We start from the raw sequence: 19,625 nt of genomic DNA, 5'->3' as shown, positions 1-19,625 counted from the left end.
CTGGAATGGTAAGAGAACAACATTTTTATCAAGGTCAATCTAGTTCTGCTACGGCACATCCACAGAAATGTTGTTTCAGTCTTTGTATGATGCAATAACAGAAAGCCCCCCCACCTGCCCAGCCGTCTTCACAGTCGTTGTCCAGCTCATCCAGATCCTTCAGGTCCTCTGGGTTGATGATGGCCGGACGAGGGGGTCTGTCACCGGGCCGACGGATGGGTCTGGAGGAGAGGTTGCGGGAGGGCCCACGGATGAAGCGGTTTTCTTCTCTCCTAACCTCACCGCTATAAGGAGATTATGAACATGGGGAGGTGAGAGACCTGTGATTATTTTTGCAAAGAAAACAAAAGAATTCACAGAATCTTCAATTGTATTATCCTTTTTAATCTTTCATTATTTTAACTGAGCATCGCTTCCAGACAGTAGGCATATGCAGGTGACAACTTACTTGACAGGCTCTTGGTTGATGTTGGGGTAGGGCTGTCTGAAGGTGGGCCGGTTGTCAAAGCGAACTGGGGCGACCACAGTGACAGGGCCAGTGTGTTCAGCAGTGCCGGGAGCATCACGAGTCTCTTTGGGGCACATCTGAAAACCAATAGACAAAAAGTATACAGTCAGAACAGAACCTTGCATTAAGGTGTCATGAAGTGAAAATAAATTAAGAGTATTATTGTGCTACTTACGAAGGCAGGCAGCATGTCGTGGTAGGTGGTGGTGGTGGTAGGGTGGTGGAGCTGGTGATGGTTCAGGGCAGGGGGGGTGGGCCTGCGGAGGGGCTGGGCAGGGCGCAGACAGGGCTCCTTGGGCTCTAGGACTGAAGGGGCGCTGACAACGGTGGCAGGGGTGGGACTGACCATGGAGGCAGAGAGGGCGGCAGAGGGGGGAAGAGGTGGAGGGGGGCTTCCAGTCTCAGCTACGCCGCTGGCCTTGCCCTCGGAATCTGAGGGCAGGCCTGCTGGCAGGAAGGAGGGCACAAGGTTCCTCCCACCACCCTCCCTCCAACTTGTCACATCTGGAAAGACAAGAGGAAAACAAATTTGAGAAAACAAGCCTGTGTCTAAGGAGTTAGAAGGTGAAATTGCAGTGTATTCAGTTTTTTTAAGTATGTCCACAATATTTTCCCACAGCACTTATTAGCAACTATGCTGTGAGGCTGCTCCACTATTCATAATTTAAAGGCATGTGGATTCCTTTTGAACTGGAGTACATGTTTGTGCCACCACAGCTATGTCCACTGGACTCACTCTGGGGGCGGAGGCTTGGTCCGGGCCCATACGACGGATCGAAGGCGCTTCTTTCCTTGCCAGCCTTGTCCTGTTCCCCAGCAGCCTTCAGCGTTGGAAATTCCTCGTGAGAGAAGGGCTGCAGTCGGTTTGAGGCCCTTAAACCTGCTGTCGCCATGGAAACAAGAGGCACAGCTGTCAGTCACAGCAGAGTCAAAAGAAACGGAGGCTGATGGAAAATCATGAGGTGGAGGCATGCAGTAAATTGACACGTCTGATAGCACCTCCATCAATGTTGACCAAAGAGAAAGTAATTTTGAACAGTCAAGTTTTCCATTCCAACTCACCATCTAGTTCTACGGCCTTTCCATTTAGCTGGGCCCATTGCTTTGGTCCACCTGTGTTTGTGCTCTGTGGAAACAACAGAGGAAATTGTATTAAAGAGATTTCAGTCTTGGAGGTGTGTTTCCTGACCAATTTTGCATTCGGGTTGGAAGCCTATTTCACTTCCTTAAAATACCCAGAATGGATTGAAGATTACTCGAGTTACAGTGCCTTGCGAAAGTATTCGGCCCCCTTGAACTTTGCGACCTTTTGCCACGTTTCAGGCTTCAAACATAAAGATATAAAACTGTATTTTTTTGTGAAGAATCAACAACAAGTGGGACACAATCATGAAGTGGAACGACATTTATTGGATATTTCAAACTTTTTTAACAAATCAAAAACTGAAAAATTGGGCGTGCAAAATTGTTCCGCCCCCTTAAGTTAATACTTTGTAGCGCCACCTTTTGCTGCGATTACAGCTAGCTGTAAGTCGCTTGGGGTATGTCTCTATCAGTTTTGCACATCGAGAGACTGAATTTTTTCCCCATTCCTTCTTGCAAAACAGCTCGAGCTCAGTGAGGTTGGATGGAGAGCATTTGTGAACAGCAGTTTTCAGTTCTTTCCACAGATTCTCGATTGGATTCAGGTCTGGACTTTGACTTGGCCATTCTAACACCTGGATATGTTTATTTTTGAACCATTCCATTGTAGATTTTGCTTTATGTTTTCTCAGGTCTTTTGCAGACTATCAGGTTTTCTTCCAGAATGGTCCTGTATTTGGCTCCATCCATCTTCCCATCAATTTTAACCATCTTCCCTGTCCCTGCTGAAGAAAAGCAGGCCCAAACCATGATGCTGCCACCACCATGTTTGACTGTGGGGATGGTGTGTCCAGGGTGATGAGCTGTGTTGCTTTTACACCAAACATAACATTTTGCATTGTTGCCAAAAAGTTCAATTTTGGTTTCATCTGACCAGAGCACCTTCTTCCACATGTTTGGTGTGTCTCCCAGGTGGCTTGTGGCAAACTTTAAACGACACTTTTTATGGATATCTTTAAGAAATGGCTTTCTTCTTGCCACTCTTCCATAAAGGCCAGATTTGTGCAATATACGACTGATTGTTGTCCTATGGACAGAGTCTCCCACCTCAGCTCTAGATCTCTGCAGTTCATCCAGAGTGATCATGGGCCTCTTGGCTGCATCTCTGATCAGTCTTCTCCTTGTATGAGCTGAAAGTTTAGAGGAACGGACAGGTCTTGGTAGATTTGCAGTGGTCTGATACTCCTTCCATTTCAATATTATCGCTTGCACAGTGCTCCTTGGGATGTTTAAAGCTTGGGAAATATTTTTTTATCCAAATCCGGCTTTAAACTTCTTCACAACAGTATCTCGGACCTGCCTGGTGTGTTCCTTGTTCTTCATGATGCTCTCTGCGCTTTTAACGGACCTCTGAGACTATCACAGTGCAGGTGCATTTATACGGAGACTTGATTACACACAGGTGGATTGTATTTATCATCATTAGTCATTTAGGTCAACATTGGATCATTCAGAAATCCTCACTGAACTTCTGGAGAGAGTTTGCTGCACTGAAAGTAAAGGGGCTGAATAATTTTGCACACACAATTTTTCAGTTTTTGATTTGTTAAAAAAGTTTGAAATATCCAATAAATGTCGTTCCACTTCATGATTGTGTCCCACTTGTTGATTCTTCACAAAAAAATACAGTTTTATATCTTTATGTTTGAAGCCTTAAATGTGGCAAAAGGTCGCAAAGTTCAAGGGGGCCGAATACTTTCGCAAGGCACTGTATCTGTAATGAATTTTGACTGAGTAGGTTTTAGTTGCTCAATTTTACATCTAAGGTATTTCGCAAGTAAAAGAAATGCGCAACGTGTGTAAACAGTCGGAGCTGCTAGTCTAACCATCTATGCTATTGATTAGTGAGCAATCACCGCAGCTCTTCACCCCATGTTAGGGGGCAAATAGACATCAAAACCCAACCTTCATTTACCTAGTATGACGACCGGATGTTCCAAACATTTTAGAAAAGATTGACTTTATGCCTAAAATTATCCTATTTACACTTTGTAGTCAATTTTGACACGAGAATAACTTTCAGACTCATATCGATGCCAAATAGGCCATTTTCAAAGGGATTCATTGCTTCTTAAAGGCAGTCACTCTTAAGAAAAAAAAATCACAATTCAAAGTGAAACCGAAAGATGTAGATGACAAAAATTTAGAGGCCAAGCCCACCTCCTGACTGGCTACCGGTGTGGGCTTCTGGAGATTGGAGACAGATTTCTGCAAAGCCAGCTGTGGCTGCAACTCCAGCAGCTGTGCTGTTGATGCAATGGAACTGAGGGAGGGGAGAGAGAGAGAGAGGGAACAGTCACTCCAGAGATAGACTAGATAGATATACATCTTGATACAGACATGCCATACTGCGCAGTTTCACTTTTACACGTTACAGAACTTGGACACTTGTAACCCAGCTATAAACTCTTGATGAATTTACCCCAGCCAAATAGTGAAGAATTAGAAATAAATAGTACTCCCACTCTGTTCTTTCTCACTTGCCAGGCAACATAACACAAACCGACTCACTTTTCTGTTATCAAATGACTACATTTTAGTCATTGAGCCAAAGGCTCTTATCCAGAGCGACTTACAGTAGTGAGTGCACGCACACATTTTTCTTACTTTTCATACAGGTGCCTCATGGAAATCGAACCACAACCCTGGCATTGCAAGCGCCATGCTCTATCAACTGAGCCACATGGGACCAGTGTGAAAAATGTCATGCCTGCTATGCAAATAACACTAAAAAGTAGCAACATGAACGCTGGTTTTATAAATGCCATATGTTTGGTGTTCAATCAACATTGCCATATACTCACTGTATCCTCAGTCTTCCTGCGCCCACTCCTCCAGCCACCCACAGACTCACACACCAAACAGAGTGGTCACTTCCCACCAATCAACTCCCACACACAGACAGCTCTACAGCCTGCATTTGAGCTAACCTTGAGGTAGCAAACACGAACGCCTCTCAAGTCTGACACAAGGCTATCTTTCCTGCAGCTGTACATGGGGCTAATGCCTTGATCACACCTAGTGTCATTGCGTAAAATTCAACTTCTGCTCAAAATTCAACTTCTGCTACCATTTCTGTCAAGCCGTTTACACATACAGTTTGGCACCACACAGAACGCACTGCAACTGCAACGCTGCAAGTCAAACGCAGCCTTCCATTGGAAATGAATGTACTTCTGGTGTACCAAAATGCAATGACGCTGTCTGTGTGATCGAGACGTACACTACCTTTCAAAGGTTTGGGGTCACTGAGAAATATCCTTGTTTTTGAAAGAAAAGCACATTTTTTGTCCATTAAAATAACATAAAATTTATCAGAAATACAGTGTAGACATTGTTAACGTTGTAAATGACTATTATAGCTGGAATTGGCTGATTTTTAATGGAATATCTACATAGGCGTACAAAGGCCCATTATCAGCAACCATCACTCCTGTGTTCCAATGGCACGTTGTGTTAGCTAATCCAAGTTTAGCATTTTAAAAAGGCTAAATGATCATTAGAAAACCCTTTTGCAATTATGTTAGCACAGCTGAAAACTGTTGTCCAGATTAAAGAAGCAATAAAACTGGCCTTCTTTAGACTAGTTGAGTATCTGGAGCATCAGCATTTGCGGGTTTGATTGCAGGCTCAAAATGACCAGTAACAAATATTCTCGTTCTGTTCTGAGAAATGAAGGATATTCCATTCGAGAAATTGCCAAGAAACTGAAGATCTCGTACACTGCTGTGTACTACTCCCTTCACAGAACAGCGCAAACTGTCTCCCACTCCTGATACTCAACTAGTCTAAAGGAAGGCTAGTTTTATTGCTTCTTTAAAATCAGGACAACAGTTTTCAGCTGTGCTAACATAATTGCAAAAGGGTTTTCTAATGATCAATTAGCCTTTTAAAATTCTAAACTTGGATTAGCTAACACAACGTGCCATTGGAACACAGGAGTGATGGTTGCAGATAATGGGCCTCTGTACGCCTAAATAGATATTCCATAAAAATTCAAATCAGCTGTTTCCACCTACAATTGTCATTTACAACATTAATAATGTCTACACTGTATTTCTGATCAATTTTATGTTATTTTAAAACTGACATTTTTTTTTGCTTTTCTTAAAAAATAAGGACATTCCTAAGTGACCCCAACCGTTTGAACAGTAGTGTGTGTACGTGTTTGAACGCATCCCTAAAGAAGTGCACACAGACAGCACTGTCTGTACAGAAACACAAACCTCAGCAAAGTGTGTACCAGGTGAACAAATACCCTTTTCTTTGCTCACCAACGCCTCCATCACTCATTCTTGCATCATCCAATGTTACACTTTGGTTGTGTAAAAGATGACTCGTTCCCTCAGAAAACAAAACCTATTGAATTAATTTAACATATTGCATCATAGCAAAACATTAATCCAAGAGTGCATCTCAATAGTCTATAGCGGCATTCTTTCCTCATCTCCAATAATTAATCTGGAATAACCTGTAAAAAATGATTACATCACAGAATTTAATGCACATCACTTGTCAGTTTTCAGATCAGTGAGACGACACAGTCATTTTAAACTACTGAGACTATAAATCATTAGGCCGCTGTTAGCCTACTTCTATTTCTCCCTGGAACTTAATTGAATATATAGCACTGATTGACCAGTGTTCACTCAATTGGTTTCTTCAATGTACATCAGCTGCTGATTGAAATGGCAAGATTGAAAATCCGTAGACACAGCAATCTTCAAGAAACTGAGTTGGGTATAAATGCATTCATCTGCTATCCAGACCACCTTTCCCAGGGTCTGTTCCGGGCTCTCTCACCTACCTCTTTTGATCGGTTTGTTCCTGTGTGTTTGCCCATCCTGTTCCGTCTTTGGGCACGATAATCACGTTTGGATCGTTTCCTTTGTTCTCTGACTTCAGGCTCGGCAGGTGAGCAGGTGGGGGCATGCGCCGGGCTGCGGCCACTTTGCCAAGACTCTGTAAGCCATGTCGCGGAACTGCTGGGAGGAAGAGGGGGAGTGAGCGGACACAAACGGAGGGAAGGAGAGAGGTGTGAATAAAGCTCTTCGCAAACTTTATGTATTGGTCAAGCTTCATGGGCCATTCAAATCCTTAAAGCCATACACATAGGAGTTGAACACAGAAGTACTTGAGAAAGAATGGACAATGACTTACCTGCGGTTTTCTGAGTTTCTATAGACTTTCCCTTGTACTTATCAAATAGGCTGAGTGAGGAGTACTTGCTTTTCCCATCCTTGGACTTGGTTATTTGCCCCAAACGATCGGACATTGCGATGAAATGTCATCGAGTATGAAAATGTTTCTATGCGCCTCTTCTTGTGCCTTCTTTTTCTGCAGAGAGAATAGAGGACACAATGTTATCTAACAAACTACAGCAGCTTAGAATTGGAAAGGAATATCCTATCTATTCTACAGCGTGACAGAAAAGTAATTCAATTTCCCAAATGCAACGTTTAAAGGATCCCCAAACTCATTGCTAAACAAAAAAACAAGGCCTACCAGCTAACTACACATTCCACAGCAAAGACTAAATGCAGCTCTGGCAAGGGAAAAGACTGAGAACAGTCATTGATAAAAACAACATTGGGGGGGCTAAATATTCACATAAAACATTTTTGATTAAATGGTCAGTCAGGCACATCCAAATACACATGACCAGTTCTGCGTAGTTTTAAGTACATAATATCAAGGGTGGTCTGGAAAGCATCACTCTTCACAATCACGCAGCAAGGCACACACAAATATTTAAAGGGGGTTTATAGCCATAACAACAGGGCAGTAGAGGATGCAGTCTACCACTGACGGTTCAAAGCAACAACGTTCAGAGACAGCAAAGATGAGGGCCACTAGCAGTATGGAAGACTGCCAGACAGTCTTCTAGTGGTGAGCAGTGGTAAAACTGAACAAATGCAGATGGTTCCACATAGAACAGGCATGGAAAATATGTTCAAATAACACTTCTGAAATCCTCCTTTCCTTCAAGACAACTGGTGTGAGAGAAGTGGAAAATGAAATAGGAATGCCAGTGCCATAATCCTGATTAGAATAGGGGTGTTAAGGGAAAGGAGATAAGGATAGGAAACCAGTTGTAACCACAGACACTTCCAGGATCACAGTGGACTTCAGAGAGACTACTGCTCTAGAGAGCTGCTCCTGGGCTTTCAGGGTATAGAGTAAACAACTATTCATAGATGGCATGACACGGCCAAGTGATGGAGGAGCAATTGTTATGAACGTTCTATAACTGCCCTCCTTCGGCAGCGCCATAGTGGTGCCCTAAAGTGGTGATAAGCCCAGTCATTCTGGATGGATGCTAACTACAGTTTAGTCTAAATTGCACTATAAAATCTAAATATTTGTCACATGCTCCAAATACAACAGGAGTAGGTAGACCTTACCGTGAATTGATTTCTTACAAGCCCTTAACCAACAAAGCAGTTCAAGAAAGAGCGAAGAAAATATATTTTACAAATAAAAAAAGTATCAAAATAATAACGAGGCTATATACACTTTAGTCGAGGTAATTTGTACATGCAGGTATGGGTAACATATAGCTAGTGCGTAGCAGCATTGTAAAAACAAATGGAAGGGGGGTGTCAATGTAAATAGTCCGGGTGGCCATTTGATTAATTGTTCAGCAGTCTTATGGCTTGGGGGTAAAAGCTGTTAAGGAGCCTTTTGGTCCTGGACTTGGTGCTCCGGTACTGCTTGCCGTGCGGGAGCAGAAAGAACAGTCTATTACTTGGGTGACATGGGTCTGACAATCTGATGGGCCTTCCTCTGACACTATAATTTCTGGAAATACGATGACATTGTTAAAAGTAGTCAAATATTTAGTAGGAAACAACTTTGCCCGCATTATCATGTCGTCAAACTTACAGATGGCAATGCTGTCAACAGCAAAAATAGCAAGCAATGCTAATGCTAGCTAGCTAAAACCCAGTGGCCTCCAATCTTAGCTAGCTAGCTAACATTATATACTGCATATTAAGTAAATCTGGTGACATCAAAATGACAAAGGGTTTTCCTACAAATTATTTGCCTCCTTTCGAATGTCACTCATTTCCAAGTAAATGTAATGTCAATTTAATGATCAAATCTTCATCAGCGCTCATCAATGATGCATTGAGTAGAATGCTCAGTCGGGCAAGTCCAAAACAAACTTTCAAAATAATATTGTGACAAAACATGCAATCCATGAATAGAATTGGGCAGCCACGCAATCTAGGCCTACTCCTTAACCGACTTTGAATTACTGGAGCTACTTTAACAAAACCCTACTGTGATGAGGGCTATTGCAATTTGTGATCTAGAAATAGTGTTCTCTGATGTGAAAGAAAAAATGGATTACAAAAATGGATACCGGTTAACCTGCTGATACTGATCTGACTGAAGAACCAGACATTGATGCCACCACTTAGAAATTTGAATAGAGTACGCCTACATTCAAGCCGCATCAGGTTCCAGCCTTCAAATTGAAAGGTTGCCTGGGGTACCTCCACTGAGTATTGAGTTTATTATTAGTAACGATACTAGAATTGGTAGAATGGATGTGCCAATTCAAAGTGATAAATCAGCCAATGGATGCATATTGCATGATCTCTCAGAAAGTTAATACAGTGCTCAGAGCACTACATTTCTGCTGATACTGTCCTTGCATTCAATGACCTTGCGGGAAATATACACTGCTCAAAAAAATTAAGGGAACACTTAAACAACACAATGTAACTCCAAGTCAATCACACTTCTGTGAAATCAAACTGTCCACTTAGGAAGCAACACTGATTGACAATAAATTTCACATGCTGTTGTGCAAATGGAATAGACAATAGGTGGAAATGATAGGCAATTAGCAAGACACTCCCAATAAAGGAGTGGTTCTGCAGGTGGTGACCACAGACCACTTCTCAGTTCCTATGCTTCCTGGCTGATGTTTTCGTCAATTTTGAATGCTGGCGGTGCTTTCACTCTAGTGGTAGCATGAGACGGAGTCTACAACCCACACAAGTGGCTCAGGTAGTGCAGCTCATCCAGGATGGCACATCAATGCGAGCTGAGGCAAGAAGGTTTGCTGTGTCTGTCAGCGTAGTGTCCAGAGCATGGAGGCGCTACCAGGAGACAGGCCAAGTACATCAGGAAACGTGGAGGAGGGCAACAACCCAGCAGCAAGACCGCTACCTCCACCTTTGTGCAAGGAGGAGCACTGCCAGAGCCCTGCAAAATGACCTCCAGCAGGCCACAAATGTGCATGTGTCTGCTCAAACGGTCAGAAACAGACTCCATGAGGGTGGTATGAGGGCCCGACGTCCACAGGTGGGGATTGTGCTTACAGCCCAACACCGTGCAGGACGTTTGGCATTTGCCAGAGAACACCAAGATTGGCAAATTCGCCACTGGCGCCCTGTGCTCTTCACAGATGAAAGCAGGTTCACACTGAGCACATGTGACAGACGTGAGAGTCTGGAGACGCCATGGAGAACGTTCTGCTGCCTGCAACATCCTCCAGCATGACCGGTTTGGCGGTGGGTCAGTCGTGGGGTGGCCTCCATGTGCTCGCCAGAGGTAGCCTGACTGCCATTAGGTACCGAGATGAGATCCTCAGACCCCTTGTGAGACAATATGCTGGCCCTGGGTTCCTCCTAATGCAAGACAATGCTAGACCTCATGTGGCTGGAGTGTGTCAGCAGTTCCAGCAAGAGGAAGGCATTGATGCTATGGACTGGCCCGTCCGTTCCCCAGACCTGAATCCAATTGAGCACATCTGGGACATCATGTCTCGCTCCATCCACCAATGCCACGTTGCACCACAGACTGTCCAGGAGTTGGCGGATGCTTTAGTCCAGGTCTGGGAGGAGATCCCTCAGGAGACCATCCGCCACCTCATCAGGAGCATGCCCAGGCGTCGTAGGGAGGTCATACAGGCACGTGGAGGCCACACATACTACTGAGCCTCATTTTGACTTGTTTTAAGGACATTACATCAAAGTTGGATCAGCCTGTAGTGTGGTTTTCCACTTTAATTTTGAGTGTGACTCCAAATCCAAACCTCCATGGGTTGATAAATTTGATTTCCATTGATCATTTTTGTGTGATTTTATTGTCAGCACATTCAACTATGTAAAGAAAAAAGTATTTAATAAGAATATATATATAGTGCCTTGCGAAAGTATTTGGCCCCCTAGAACTTTGCGACCTTTTGCCACATTTCAGGCTTCAAACATAAAGATATAAAACTGTATTTTTTTGTGAAGAATCAACAACAAGTGGGACACAATCATGAAGTGGAACGACATTTATTGGATATTTCAAACTTTTTTAACAAATCAAAAACTGAAAAATTGGGCGTGCAAAATTATTCAGCCCCCTTAAGTTAATATTTTGTAGCGCCACCTTTTGCTGCGATTACAGCTGTAAGTCGCTTGGGGTATGTCTCTATCAGTTTTGCACATCGAGAGACTGAAATTATTTCCCATTCCTCCTTGCAAAACAGCTCGAGCTCAGTGAGGTTGGATGGAGAGCATTTGTGAACAGCAGTTTTCAGTTCTTTCCACAGATTCTCGATTGGATTCAGGTCTGGACTTTGACTTGGCCATTCTAACACCTGGATATGTTTATTTTTGAACCATTCCATTGTAGATTTTGCTTTATGTTTTGGATCATTGTCTTGTTGGAAGACAAATCTCCGTCCCAGTCTCAGGTCTTTTGCAGACTCCATCAGGTTTTCTTCCAGAACGGTCCTGTATTTGGCTCCATCCATCTTCCCATCAATTTTAACCATCTTCCCTGTCCCTGCTGAAGAAAAACAGGCCCAAACCATGATGCTGCCACCACCATGTTTGACAGTGGGGATGGTGTGTTCAGCTGTGTTGCTTTTACGCTAAACATAACGTTTTGCATTGTTGCCAAAAAGTTAAATTTTGGTTTCATCTGACCAGAGCACCTTCTTCCACATGTTTGGTGTGTCTCCCAGGTGGCTTGTGGCAAACTTTAAACAACACTTTTTATGGATATCTTTAAGAAATGGCTTTCTTCTTGCCACTCTTCCATAAAGGTCAGATTTGTGCAATATACGACTGATTGTTGTCCTATGGACAGAGTCTCCCACCTCAGCTGTAGATCTCTGCAGTTCATCCAGAGTGATCATGGGCCTCTTGGCTGCATCTCTGATCAGTCTTCTCCTTGTATGAGCTGAAAGTTTAGAGGGACGGCCAGGTCTTGGTAGATTTGCAGTGGTCTGATACTCCTTCCATTTCAATATTATCGCTTGCACAGTGCTCCTTGGGATGTTTAAAGCTTGGGAAATCTTTTTGTATCCAAATCCGGCTTTAAACTTCTTCACAACAGTATCTCGGACCTGCCTGGTGTGTTCCTTGTTCTTCATGATGCTCTCTGCGCTTTTAACGGACCTCTGAGACTATCACAGTGCAGGTGCATTTATACGGAGACTTGATTACACACAGGTGGATTGTATTTATCATCATTAGTCATTTAGGTCAACATTGGATCATTCAGAGATCCTCACTGAACTTCTGGAGAGAGTTTGCTGCACTGAAAGTAAAGGGGCTGAATAATTTTGCACGCCCAATTTTTCAGTTTTTGATTTGTTAAAAAAAGTTTGAAATATCCAATAAATGTCATTCCACTTCATGATTGTGTCCCACTTGTTGTTGATTCTTCACAAAAAAAATACAGTTATATATCTTTATGTTTGAAGCCTGAAATGTGGCAAAAGGTCACAAAGTTCAAGGGGGCCGAATACTTTCGCAAGGCACTACTACTACAACAACAACACACACACATATATATATACACACACATATATATACATATATACACACACATATATATATATATATATACACACACTCTACCCTCTGCTTTTCTACATAAAAACCCTTGTGATGACCCCAATATCCCTTCCTAGTCCATTGATGCAGATTCCAAAATGAACATGACATCAACCAGACATATTTCAGTTTCTCCTGAGACTGCATTTGAAATAGTAGCAATCTAGATAAAGCGTTCATGTGTTAAACTGAAAACTCGTTAATGTCATTCAATTGAATGACACGAATAGTGCATCTGACTATTGCTAGAAGACTTTGAAATGCTAGACAGTTTGACAGACATCCATCAACCAAATTGAGTCAACCATGCCAGTGATCCTTTCAAATCTCAGCCAGTGTAAATTTCAAGAGTCACATCAATGTAGGATCGCTAGCCTACATCAGAGATAGTGTATATAATGACTATGTTCTTGTCGCCGGCATAACAACGGGAGTCATTGTCCCAAAGGCAGGTGGGTCTGCTTATTGGGTACAGATTGACGGGAGTGAACCCTATCTCTTCACCTCTTCCTCTCTGCCTACATGCAGCCAGACACTTCAATAGCCACTAGCTGTTGTTTGTACCATGATGTTCTAGCTAGCTACAGGGTCTTCAGAAAGTATTCACACCCCTGGTCTTTTTCAACATTTTGTTGCGTTAGTCAATTTAAAATTGATTAAATTGAGATTGTGTCACTGGACTACACACAATACCCCATAATGTCAAAATGGCATTATGTTGTTAATAAGTTGCATAGTGTTAAACACCACTATTGCACACTATTGTTGAATGACTACATCATATCTGTACCCCACATAGAAGGTCCCTCAGTCGAGCAGTGATTTTCAAAAAAAATTCAAAGATTCAACTACAAAAATCAGGGAGGTTTTCCAATGCCTCCCAAATAAGGCATTTTTGCAGGTTTTCCTACTTACAAAGCATGTAGAGGTCTGTAATTTGTATCATAGGTACACTTCAACTGTGAGAGACAGAATCTAAAACAAAAATCCCAAAAATCACATTGTATGATTTTTAAGTAATTAATTAGTATTTTATTGCATGACATAAGTATTTGATACATCAGAAAAGCAGAACTTAATATTTGGTACAGAAACCTTTGTTTACAATTACAGAGATCATACGTTTCCTGTAGTTCTTGACCAGGTTTGCACACACTGCAGCAGGGATTTTGGCCCACTCCTCCATACAGACAGTCTCCAGATCCTTCAGGTTTCGGGGCTGTCGCTGGGCAATACAGACTTTCAGCTCCCTCCAAAGATGTTCTATTGGGTTCAGGTCTGGAGACTGGCTAGGCTACTCCAGGACCTTGAGATGCTTCTTACGGAGCCACTCCTTAGTTGCCCTGGCTGTGTGTTTTGGGACATTGTCATGCTGGAAGACCTAGCCACAACCCATCTTTAATGCTCTTACTGAGGGAAGGAGGTTGTTGGCCAAGATCTCGCGATACATGGCCCCATCCATCCTCCTCTCAATACGGTGCAGTCCTGTCCCCTTTGCAGAAAAGCATCCCCAAAGAATGATGTTTCCACCTCCATGCTTCACGGTTGGGATGGTGTTCTTGGGGTTGTACTCATCCTTCTTCCTCCAAACATGGCGAGTGGAGTTCAGACCACATGACCTTCTCCCATTCCTCCTCTGGATCATCCAGATGGTCATTGGCAAACTTCAGACGGGCCTGGACATGCGCTGGCTAGAGCAGGGGGACCTTGCGTGTGCTGTAGGATTTTAATCCATGACGGCGTAGTGTGTTACTAATGGTTTTCTCTGAGACTGTGGTCCCAGCTCTCTTCAGGTCATTGACCAGATCCTGCCGTGTAGTTCTGGGCTGATCCCTCACCTTCCTCATGATCATTGATGCCCCACGAGGTGAGATCTTGCATGGAGTCCCAGACCGAGGGTGATTGACCGTCATCTTGAACTTCTTCCATTTTCTAATAATTGTGCCAACAGTTGTTGCCTTCTCACCAAGCTGCTTGCCTATTGTCCTGTAGCCCATCCCAGCCTTGTGCAGGTCTACAATTTTATCCCGGATGTCCTTATACAGCTCTCTGGTCTTGGCCATTGTGGAGAGGTTGGAGTCTGTTTGATTAAGTGTGTGGACAGGTGTCTTTTATACAGGTAACGAGTTCAAACAGGTGCAGTTAATACAGGTAATGAGTGGAGAACAGGAGGGCTTCTTAAAGAAAAACTACCAGGTCTGTGAGAGACGGAATTCTTACTGGTTGGTAGGTGATCAAATACTTATGTCATGCAATAAAATGCTAATTAATTGCTTAAAAATCATACGTGATTTTCTGGATTTTTGTTTTAGATTCCGTCTCTCAGTTGAAGTGTACTACTACCTATGATAAAAATTAAGTAGGAAAAACTGCAAAATCGGCAGTGTATCAAATACTTGTTCTCCCCACTGTGTGCGTGTGTGTGTGTATATATATATTTATTTATTGCTTTAATTCATTGCACAAAGTCAAAGAACAACAAATCCTATATTGCCTATTCTTAGTTATTTACATTGTTTTGTTCACAAGCTAGGTTGTTTTTCAAATGTTTGAGTTTCAACTGCTAGGGAAGAGAATACAACAGCATGACTCAAGACGCGTTACCACCGGAACCTCCAGCCGTAAACATTTTTGTCTCATCTGTGAGACAAACACAAAAAAATGAAAATGAAACAATGCCACATTACCTCTTACTAGTAATACATTATTGTTTTAGAAACATTACAAAAATGCTCATCCATTTTTTGGTGTAAGCTTGGCAGGGAAAAATATTTCTACCTGACAGTAGCTGGTGGACCAAAAAGTCAAGCTGGCGTACAAAACCTAAAGTAAAACAGGCAAAAACAAAATTTAAGAACGGTAAGCATAGAAACAACACACATAGAACAGATCTACAGCTTCTTAGACTTGCTTTAAAACAAGAATGACAGATCGATAACTCCATTTCTATGTGAATTTTGGTTGGGTCACAGAAAATGTACATATTGCAGGTTTTTAAACAGTGTAAATTCATAAATAAGCATATGCAGATTAAAACACCTGCTTTTATGATAAATCTTTTAAAATATTAGGACATGTAACAAGGATGCAAACTGCGGAGGGGGACACTTTTTTGCCACTGAAATATGCAAAAATCCCTGCAAGGGAGAAAGGCAGTTTTTAACAAAGAATATGATCTACATGATCAGTCTCTGTGTGTAAAATAAAAAGTGCTTCATGTGAACCTAACTCACAGCTAAAATATGTAAAGAAAGCAATCTAATGTTATTTGTTGCCTAGACTTTACTGCAAATGATACTCAAGTCTTGAGGGGAAAAAAACAATACACAAATATTGCAGTTAGCCATGACAGCCTTTATAATAGAATGCTTGTGACCACACACATAATTATTGCACTTGGGAAAAAAACCTCTTAAAGTAGAAATAGAATGAAACAAACTGGCATTCTATTTTTGCTCTATTATAGTGGCCACTATAGACGTCGATCAAGTGCGTACATGTGTAGGGACGTGCTGCTGTAAATGGCAAGCTGACTTTCCAGAGCGCACGTTGATGCTCTTGACAGCTCTTTGGTCTTGACCATAGTGGAGTTTGGAGTGTGACTGTTTGAGGTTGTGGACAGGTGTCTTCTTTTTTTTTTACCCCTTTTTCTCCCCAATTTCGTGGTATCCAATTGTTGTAGTAGCTACTATCTTGTCTCATCGCTACAACTCCCGTACGGGCGAGACGAAGGTTGAAAGTCATGCGTCCTCCGATACACAACCCAACCAAGCCGCACTGGTTAACACAGCACGCATCCAACCCGGAAGCCAGCCGCATCAATGTGTCGGAGGAAACACTGTGTACCTTGGTTAGCGCACACTGCGCCCGGCCCGCCACAGGAGTCGCTGGTGCGCGATGAGACAAGGACACCCCTATCGACCAAGCCCTTCCTAACCCGGACGACGCTAGGCCAATTGTGCGTCGCCCCACGGACCTCCCGTGTCGCGGCCGGTTACGACAGAGCCTGGGCGCGAACCCAGGGACTCTGATGGCACATCTGGCGCTGCAGTACAGCGCCCTTAACCACTGCGCCACCCGGGAGGCCTGGACAGGTGTCTTTTATACTGATAACAAGTTCAAACAGTTGAAACGAGTGGAGGAGAGGAGCCTCTTAAAGAAGAAGTTACAGGTCTGTGAGAGCCAGAAATCTTGCTTGTTTGTAGGTGACAAAATACTTATTTTCCACCATAATTTGCAAATAAATTCATAAAAAAATCCTACAATGTGATTTTCTGGATTTTTTTTTCTCATTTTGTCGGTCATAGTTGAAGTGTACCTATGATGAAAATTACAGGCCTCTCATCTTTTTATGTGGGAGAACTGACTAAATACTTTTTTGCCCCACTGTATAGGGCAGCAGCCTATAAGATGCAGGGTTGCATAACCGGGTGGAAGCCGGCTAGTGATGGCTATTTAACAGTCTGATGGCCTTGAGATAAACAGCTTCTATCAGTCCCTCAATCCTAGCTTTGATGCACCTGTACTTACCTCGCCTTCTGGGTGATAGCGGGGTGAACAGGCTGTGACTTGGGTGGTTGATGTACTTGATGCTTTTTGGCCTTCCTGTGACATCGGGTGCTGTAGGTGTCTTGGAGGGCAGACCGCAAAACCCTCTGGAGAGCCCTGCGGTTGCGGGCGGTGCAGTTGTCGTACCAGTGTACGCCAAGGAACTTGAAGCTTTCCACCTTCTCCACCGCAGTCCCGTCTAAGTGGATAGGGGTGTGCTCCCATCGCATTTAACTACGTCAAGGTGACTGGGAATATGGGCGAATACAAACAGTGTAGTCATTCCCTCCGTAAGTCAAACCGGCAAAATGTCAGTGGAGTCCAAAGTGGAGTCACAATTCAATGGCTCAGACAAGACCCCTGTGGCAGGGTCTACAGACAATCATGGATTACAAAGGGAAAACTACCCACGTCGCGGACACCAACGTCTTACTCCCGGACAAGCTAAACACCTTTGCCCGCATTGAGGATAACATAGTGCCACCGACGTGGCCCGCTCCCAAGGACTGCGAGCTCTTGTTCCCTGTGGTTGACGCAAGTAAGACTTTTAAGCGTGTTAACCCTTGCAAGGCTGCAGGCCAAGATGGCGTCACTAGCCGCAGCCAGAGCATGTGCCGACCAGTTGGATGGAGTGTTTACGGACATATTCAATCTCTCCCTATCCCAGTCTGCTGTCCTTACTTGCTTCAAGATGTCCACCATTATTCCTGTACCCAAGAAAGCAAAGGTAACTCAAATAAATGACTACCGCCCTGTTGCACTCACTTCTGTCATCATGAAGTGCTTTGAGAGGCAAGTTAAACCTCTTGGGGATAGTGAGACGCTAGCGTCCCAAGTGGCCAATAGCTTCGGGAAATGCAGAGCGCCAAATTCAAATAAACGTGTTAAAACTCAAACTTTCATTAAAATCACACATGCAGGGTACTCAATTAAAGTTACACTCGTTGTGAATCCGATCAGATTTTAAAAATGCTTTTCGGCGAAAGCATGAGAAGCTATTATCTGATAGCATGCACCCAGCTGAACCAGTTGTAAACAAAATAATTAGCGTAGCAGGCGCTACACAAAACGCTGAAATAAAATATACATTACCTTTGATGAGCTTCTTTGTTGGCACTCCAATATGTCCCATAAACATCACAATTGGTCCTTTTTTTTAAATTAATTCCGTCCATGTATACCCAAAATGTCCATTTATAAAGCAGGTTTGAGCCGGAAAAAAACAGCTTTCCAAAACACAACGTCACTACAAAACACTACTTTTGTAATACACCTTTAGGTATTTTTAAACAGTAATAATCGATCAAATTGTAGACGGGGCAATCTGTATTCAATACAGCAAGTAAACAAAACATGCACCATTTTCCCTCTTGCGTAACTATCAACAGTGTAATGTTGTTCCAGGATGTGCCTCTTCTTCATTTCACCAATTATTAACGTCAACCTAATTCCAAAGACTGGTGACATCCTGTGGAAGTCGTAGGAACTGTAAAATGGTCGCTATCTAATTTCCCTTGGCAAAGACAACTGAGGGAACGGTCAGAACAGTTTTTCCTTGGGGTTTTGCCTGCTACATAAGTTCTGTTATAGTCACAGACATGATTGAACCAGTTTTAGAAACTTCAGAGTGCTTTCTATCCACACCTACTAATCATATGCATATAATATATTCCTGGCATGAGTAGCAGGAAGTTGAAATTGTGCACTCTATTTATCCAAAAGTGGAAATGCTGCCCCCTATCTCTAAGAAGTTTTAAGGATCATATCACCTCTACCTTACCGGAGACCCACTTCAATTTGCTTACCGCCCCAATAGATCCAGACGATGCAATCGCCATCGCACTACACACTGTCCTATCCCATCTGGACAAGAAGAATACCTACGTAAGAATGCTGCTCATTGACTACAGCTCAGCCTTCAACACCATAGTACCCTCCAAGCTCATCATTAAGCTTGGGGCCCTGGGTCTGAACCCTACCCTGTGCAATTGGTTCCTGAACTTCCTGACAGGCCACCCCCAGGTGGTGAAGGTAGGAAACAACACCTCCACTTTGCTGATCCTCAACACAGGGGCCCAACAAGGGTGCGTGCTCAGCCCCCTCCTGTACTCCCTGTTCACTCATGCCTCCAACGCAATCATCGAGTTTACAGACGACAACAGTGGTAGACCTGATTACCAACTATGACAAGACAGCCTACAGGGAGGAGGTGAGGGCCCTGGTAGAGTGGTGCCAGGAAAATAACCTCTCCCTCAACAAAACGAAGGAGCTGATCGTGGACTTCAGGAAACAGTAGAGGGAGCACGCCCCTATCCAGATCGATGGGACCACAGTGGAGAAGGCTGAAAGCTTCAAGTTCCTCTGTGTTCACGTCACTGAAGATCTGAAATGGTCCATCCACACAGATAGTGTGGTGAAGAAGGCGCTCTTCAACCTCAGGAGGCTGAAGAAATTCAGCCTGGCCCTGATTACCCTCACAAACTTTTTACAGATGCACATTTGAGTGGATCCTGTCAGGCTGTATCACCACCGCCTGGTACAGCAATTGCACCACCCATAACCACAGGGCTCTC

At 43.3% G+C, this 19,625-nt stretch overlaps 1 protein-coding gene across 8 annotated transcripts in view; it reads right to left on the bottom strand.

Moving 5' to 3' along the window:
* Positions 1-19,625, bottom strand: part of prrc2b (proline-rich coiled-coil 2B) — a 41,197-nt gene that overhangs the window by 19,379 nt on the left and 2,193 nt on the right. For 6 of the 8 annotated variants that reach the window (XM_021602478.2, XM_021602483.2, XM_021602482.2 and 3 more), the window contains exons 2-9: positions 6,812-6,988; positions 6,459-6,636; positions 3,812-3,914; positions 1,571-1,634; positions 1,245-1,391; positions 684-1,012; positions 449-585; positions 115-284 (exon numbers count right to left, since the gene is read on the bottom strand). In XM_021602478.2, coding sequence (XP_021458153.2) covers positions 115-284; positions 449-585; positions 684-1,012; positions 1,245-1,391; positions 1,571-1,634; positions 3,812-3,914; positions 6,459-6,636; positions 6,812-6,926 — 1,243 coding nt within the window. In that variant the 5' untranslated portion in view covers positions 6,927-6,988. The remainder of the gene's footprint in view (positions 1-114; positions 285-448; positions 586-683; positions 1,013-1,244; positions 1,392-1,570; positions 1,635-3,811; positions 3,915-6,458; positions 6,637-6,811; positions 6,989-19,625) is intronic. The other 2 variants (XM_021602480.2, XM_021602479.2) reach the window with 2 other exon arrangements.

The sequence above is a fragment of the Oncorhynchus mykiss genome, chromosome 5 (assembly GCF_013265735.2).
Source record: "Oncorhynchus mykiss isolate Arlee chromosome 5, USDA_OmykA_1.1, whole genome shotgun sequence".
Lineage (NCBI taxonomy): Eukaryota > Metazoa > Chordata > Actinopteri > Salmoniformes > Salmonidae > Oncorhynchus > Oncorhynchus mykiss.
This window is presented reverse-complemented; position numbering and strand designations above follow the sequence as displayed.